The 6,581-nt window shown below is 38.8% G+C and overlaps 1 protein-coding gene across 2 annotated transcripts; it reads right to left on the bottom strand.

Annotated features, from left to right (window-relative positions):
• Positions 1-2,454: 2,454 nt before the first annotated feature.
• Positions 2,455-6,237, bottom strand: pdrg1 (p53 and DNA-damage regulated 1). Of its 2 annotated transcripts, none has more exons than XM_003446484.4 (5): positions 6,080-6,237; positions 5,397-5,472; positions 5,164-5,238; positions 4,989-5,069; positions 2,455-3,426 (listed from the first exon to the last, which is right to left on the bottom strand). In XM_003446484.4, the coding sequence occupies exons 1-5, from the start codon at positions 6,161-6,163 to the stop codon at positions 3,344-3,346; spliced, it is 399 nt and encodes a 132-aa protein (XP_003446532.1). In that variant the 5' UTR covers positions 6,164-6,237; the 3' UTR covers positions 2,455-3,343. The 2 variants fall into 2 exon arrangements, with proteins under 2 accessions (XP_003446532.1, XP_005452278.1); XM_005452221.3 differs by having other exon boundaries at positions 6,021-6,156.
• Between the last annotated feature and the right edge of the window lie 344 nt (positions 6,238-6,581).

Below are 6,581 nucleotides of genomic sequence, written 5' to 3'. Positions count from 1 at the left end.
TGCAGGCCCACGACCCACAGGAGGCGCCTTAGGGTGCATTGTGTGCCGGGCGGCCAGGAGTGGAGGCCCTGGCGGACCGATCCCTGGCTACCAAGACTAGCAATTGACATGGAGCCATAAATTATTATGTAAATAATTTTAAGTACTGTTTAAGTAATTTCAAGTATTGCATAACTTAGGGCTGCTACTAAAGGGCGAGAGTCAGATCACCAGTCTGACACAGGGCTAACACATAGAGATATACAAACATTCACATCTATGGGTAATTTAGAATCACCAGTTAACCTAACCCCACTACCGCATGTCTTTGGACTGTGGGAGGAAGCCAGCTGACCCGATGAGAACATGCAAACTCACACAGAAAGGCCTTGGCCAGATGGTGAGGCAACATTGCTAACCACCGTGCCGCCTAACACAAATTATACTGTAAGTAGTTTTCAGCACTGAGTAATTTCTTGGTAACTTTGCAGAAAAACAAATATTTCTCATTCTTACATTGGAAGCATACTGTACTTTTGGGGGTGCAGGTCATACAATGCTTTAGTGTGGCTCCAACATTATAAGGTTTGAAAGTGTCGATTGTATTGTTGTTGTTTTAATTGGTAAGGGAAAACACTCCCTCTCCCATTTACATGCGTAAAATAAGAGGAAAATTGGCATAATGAGTATTAAAGATGAAATTATAAAAAGTCAAGATGTAAAAGGGGAACATTAATCCACTCCACAATGTGGCTTGTGGCCTGAAAAGTGATCTTGAATCCCTATCAAATGTAAGATGTAAAATGTTCCTTTTTCTGCACACTACTTAAAATTACCTATCCGGTCTTTAAGTCTGACATCATTAGCCGTGCCTGGGCCCAAACTCAGCTTCAGGTCCCAAAGTCAAACGAACACTGCGGCATCACTGAGAGTTAAAAACTGTCTAAATTCTTTCATCTTTAATAAAATGATCAGCGTTGCTGCTTTACCAGGTGTAACAATTAAGTTTAACATCCAGGCATCCATGAAAACAGAATTTATGAAGTTTAATGGAGTTAGAAGTTAGCAGGAAGTTAGCTCGCTAGTTTTCCACCTGAGCATCTCTCATGTTCTGACTGAGAGATTTCTGAAAAAATTCAAACGTACAGCTCTGCTATCACTTCCGACATAAATGAAGACAGAAAACTAAACAGCAGTGACGTTTGTAGGGTTACTGAAGTTGGGCTAGCTGGTATATAATGATGTGCTACGTGATTGCTAGCGACACAGCTATGTTAGCATAGCATAAACACAGTGAAGCTGGAGGATGAACGCTAACTCTGATGGTTAGGGACAAATGCAATCGCATGGCAGGATGCTGTAAACCAGGGGTCCCCAATCTCAGTCCACGAGGGCCGGTGTCCCTGCAGGTTTTAGATCTCACCCTGGGTCAACACACCTGAATCAAATGATTAGCTCATTACCAGGCCTCTGGAGAACTTCAAGACATGTTGAGAAGGTAATTTATCCATTTAAATCAGCTGTGATGGATCAAGGACACATCTAAAACCTGCAGGGACACCGGCCCTCGTGGACTGAGATTGGGGACCCCTGCTGTAAACGGACCAAACTTCAGTCAGGAGAACAACTGAGATAATCCATCCACAATACGAGGTTAGTCATTAATATACTGCTGCATGGGCTGGGCTGTAGTTACATCGGAAGGTTTTAAAAACTGAGCTATAAAATGATTAGCGGTAATAAAAACCAAGAGGCCGACAGTGATCACTGACTGTTTTTAGGGGCTTGTTGAGATTAAATAGAACAAGATACAAAACATTAAAACATGTTAAAAACACAACAGCCTTATTAAACGCAGAGTAGTTTGGGCCCGGAAGCAGGGTTCATCACATCATCACTTAAAGACCGGATACAGTACTTAAATTTATAGTAATTTATTTATTTCCTGTAAAAAACCTGACTTGTTACCCCCTTATTTTAATGTGCATACCTTTAAGTATTTGAAGGTAGATATAATTACACTGTAATTTCAAATGCCCTTAGTCCCAGGCTGTATTATGAACTATTACCCCCCCAAAAAGAAACTGCTAAATGCCCCTCGATGTGTCAACATGAGCCTATTGCTGTGACTTGAGATGAGCTCTGAATTTGTAATTCCATTAAGCTGTTGACTTTGTCCACAATCATTTAAACTACCCTGAAAATGCATAAGAAAGAGATCTTCATAAGTCCAGTGTGAATAAGGGGATGAATTCTTACAAGATAAACATTATGGATCCACCGCCTCCTCAGGACCTGAGACCTGAGCTAGGAGTTAAGATCCGGTGCTTTCTGCTAGTCTTTGACATCAAGCGTTATAGTGCAGTGGACTTGGGAAGACTCAGATGAAATCATTTAATTGCCCATGATAGCAAGTGAATTTTTGGGCTGATACTGAATTATTTATGCAATAAGGGGAATAACACAAAGCCTGTGTGTATGTTACAAGCTTTTATTAGCTTGGAGGATGGATTATATACATCACAGCCAAAGACTGTATATAAAAGTTGTCTGTGGTGACATCAACTACTAGTTCTCAAATTCTTGTTGCGACTCCTCGAACTGAGCAGGTCGATCAACTTGCCGATCACACACACTAAAGCGTATCCTGTTTTTCTTCACTCAATTTACAATAAAAATCATGTTATATTTGAAAAGAAAAAGGTTAAAACTAGGAATTGAAACCATAAATTCACCTGGAAAGTGTTAACCGAGGTCACATAAAACTTCAACACAACTGAAATTCTCTTTTCAATCAGTGAGGTTAGCTCTTGCTAGGCATTAGAAAGAATGGGAGTTGTATTGGTTTCCATATTAGCTTTAAAATGCGATCAGTTCTCATGTCAATAATGAACAGGTCTCTCTCTCCTATATGGTTTGGCATTTTTTGTTTCTACGTGCAGCTTTATACTAAAAGGCAGACCTGGTTTGGTTCCAGGTAGTAAATTCAGAAGATCTTTTGAGTGTTTGGACCTGTTTTTGAACTGTAAAGCTCTCTGCAGAAAGAAAAACCTGATTATTGTTTAAAGAAGTAATTGGGAAGACCATGAACTTCTTCCATTCTTTAATATGGTTGTATAAAATATACTTTAGTAAGATAAAGTTCTAACCACACCAACGAATCTCCTCTTTTCCCAGGCTGAGCTGACATTCGAGCCATCATTCAACCTAATCCTCCTACTGTAATTTGTGTGTGTGTCTCATCTTAACAAATGTGTATTTGAAGCTCTGGCACATTGTGCTCCTATTTGAACAACTGAGTGCTGCAGTCAACATGTCAACATGTGGCATTTGTCCCCAGATGCATTGATTTGTTGAATTCCGGTCATCTCTTTAAAAGGCTGTTAATAGCTCTGATTTCATCAGTGGACAGAGGAGAAAGACTGTAGCCTCTCAGCTCAGGTTTTCCTGCAACAGTAAGACACAAAAAAAGGTTAAGAGATCATATAAGACTGCCTTAAAATAAATGTAGTCGTAGGAACAGAACAACGGAGATCACTGTGACTGAGGACTTTTCCCAGTAATAATATGAAGGACTTCCCACAGGAATAATGACTGAGTCATAACCCCTCCCTGCTTATTCCTCTGAATCTAAAGGTATCTGACTGAAGGCAGATTGGATTCAGTTTCCTCTCCTGCTTCCAACAACAGAACCACTGGGAGAAATTCTGCGAGTTTAATGATGTATCAAAGCAATGAAACCTCCATCAGATAACACTGCACTTCCTGTACAAACATAAGTTACTGGAGACCAGACAAGACATTTTTGCTATGGAGACTGCAGGAATATTCCAGATGTCATGGCATTATTTTTTTTATTTTTTTACAGACAGCATTTACTAAAATCCGACTTCACATAAAACACTTAAAAAATGTGATTATGTTTTCAGACTTTCCACACATCCTGCTATCTGCTACACTGACTTATGACTGCTTCAAACCTAAATGACTATTTAATCTGTGTCATTCTGTCATTCTGATTTTCCTAAAATGACCTAAAATATATTAGTGTGTGAATGTGTGTGAATGGGTGGATGACTGAACGTGTAAAGTGCTTTGGGGTCCTTAGGGACTAGTAAAGTGCTAATAAAATATATAAAATATATTAGTAGCTATTTATACTTCCAAAACCAATCTGTAGTTGAAAATTTGGTGTAGACGCTCATTATGAAGATATTCTGGACCCAGACCAGACTAGGTATGAAAATATGACCAGTATGTAAGGATTAAATGCAGCACAGTGTCTCTGTGTTCAGAGTTGGTTTGGGTGTTAGTGGTTGTGAAAGATCCCAAACATACTGCACACCTTCTAAAACCGTTTGGCATTTTATGAGGCTGTGATCCAGGGACCCTCATAAAATCTAATTTATCGATTGAACTTTATTGTGTGCAATGTTTGGTTCTTTCCCAATCGCAGTTTATGATCAAATCTATCTTTCAAATAGACTTTCTGGATTGCTTCTTTCTGGGTACTAGTAAGAGCCTCCGAGGCCTCTATTTTTCTATACAACCAGAATGAAAGTGATTTCCTTCATATATTCTTCATATTTAACTATGATGATGACACAAATCAACTGGCGTGTCTTAAATACTTTTCTATGTGTGGAATACTATTAACATTACAAACATCTGCTCAGAGTGATGCATTCAATTTAACCACAATTCCAAAAAAGTTTGGACACTGTGTAAAGTGTGAATAAAAACTAATTGTTTGCCTGATTTGCCTTCTGTTTCATTTTATTCACAGTATAAAATATCAAACAGGTCAAATGTTTAAACTGACACATTTTACCGTTTCATGAAAGATATTAGCTCATTTTGAAATTGATGGCAGCAACACATGATGGGACGGGGCAACAAAAGGCTGGAATTCTAAGTGGTACTAAAAAGAAATAACTGGAGGAACATTTTGCAACTAAACAGGTTAACTGTTAACAGGTATTATTATAGTAAGCCACTAGCTTACTTACCTTGCATCTCATTGAGACGATTCACTTTTGCTTTCAGCCCTTTGCGAAGATCATTTATCTCTTTGTCCAGCTGCTCCTGGTCTACACACCACAACAAAGATCAAAAGAGTTTAGGGTGATGTGCTCTTAATAAAATTGTATATGTACAAGATTCAATGACTTGGTAATGTTTTACCTTTCTGAATCATCTCTCTTGTCTTGGCTTTGGGGAATTTGATAAACATGCTTCCCAAGCAAACCTTGACTTTCTCTGCAAATGTGAGCAGCGTTTTATGTCATTCCATGCATAAACACACATAAAATAAACTTTACACCTGGCTCTCCTTTCACTGTGAGGTTTTGTGCTTTTAACAGCTTCTCTTGTTTCACTCTTTTTGTGGCACAGCTCTGCTGGGAGAGGGTACTCACCTGAATCTGCTACATCATGTTTCAGTGCATTAAGTGCCTCCCTGTTCCTGTTTCTCTTTGTGTCCAGGTCCACAATCTAGAAGAACAACAGACGGCATTAGTTAGCAACATATTACAGTATGTCACACACACACACACACACATACACATACACATATATATATATATATATATATATATATATATATACACAGTTGGATCAAACAATGAGACCGCCAGTGAATGTACATCTATTTTGCTTTGATATGGAATTCAAAACAAAATCTTTCATTGTAAATAGCAGCTTCATAATTTGACAAAGAAGTTGTATCTGTGAAAAATGTCCACACATTTTTGATATCTTAGTATTTTATATTATTAAAGTGGTTTCCACTAGCATCTTGGTGATGAGCGATGACAGGAGCTGACAGTGAAACCTGAGCGCCGGGAATTTGTCACCCCGAGTCAAACTGCCCACTGTTAAGTTCTACTGTGATACCTTGAGGTATCCAGAGAGAAAATTTGTCACAAAACATCAAAAAATGTGTCAAGATATATTTTTTTTTAAATGACAAAAAATGTGTTTTTGTCTCATCCATGAGCTGACAACTTAGCTAGCTGACGTCACTGGCTACGTTAGCATACCTCTGTAACGTACATAACGATCCTCCCGTGTGGCCGTCCTCAACTCAGTATTTATTTACCTGCTGTTTAGTGGTGAGAACATCTTCAGCTGCCTCTTCAACTTCAGTCAAATACTCCAAAACACGCTGGGACACCTCGTCCATGGTTGCAGTGCCGCTTCCAAAATATGTCCGGTGTGAAACAACGGCTGAACACTACAAGGACCGCACGGTCATTTCCATCCGTTTCATGGGTATATGCTTACGAAGTTTACATCAGTTACAATAGTAACATTTATACATTATAAAGGAGTAATCTGTAAGAAAGAAAAAAAATTCACTTTGCCTCTCTCATTTACACTTTTCTCCATTTTTATGAGGGTTTTTTTTGTGCTGTAAATACAATCTGTAATCTACAAGGGAAGACCAAGGGCACTTTGGTTAATCGCTCTCTAAACTCTGCAGTAACACACAGAAATACATAACATGTCATTACACAGAAGTGGCTCGTTCTGCAGCACATCTCATGTGTAGAAATGTTATGTGGAAGAGTTGAGTTCAGTAACTGTACTTGTGCAATGCG

The sequence above is a fragment of the Oreochromis niloticus genome, linkage group LG5 (genome assembly GCF_001858045.2).
Source record: "Oreochromis niloticus isolate F11D_XX linkage group LG5, O_niloticus_UMD_NMBU, whole genome shotgun sequence".
NCBI classification, from domain to species: domain Eukaryota; kingdom Metazoa; phylum Chordata; class Actinopteri; order Cichliformes; family Cichlidae; genus Oreochromis; species Oreochromis niloticus.
This window is presented reverse-complemented; position numbering and strand designations above follow the sequence as displayed.

Excerpts from the sequence above, each read along its gene's own strand:
- pdrg1 (XM_003446484.4), bottom strand. The coding sequence starts at position 6,163 with ATGGACGAGGTGTCCCAGCGTGTTTTGGAGTATTTGACTGAAGTTGAA. Across the intron at positions 5,239-5,396 it reads ACATGATGTAGCAGATTCAG|AGAAAGTCAAGGTTTGCTTG; the intron begins GTGAGTACCCTC and ends TCACATTTGCAG. Across the intron at positions 5,070-5,163 it reads AAGAGAGATGATTCAGAAAG|ACCAGGAGCAGCTGGACAAA; the intron begins GTAAAACATTAC and ends TGTGGTGTGTAG.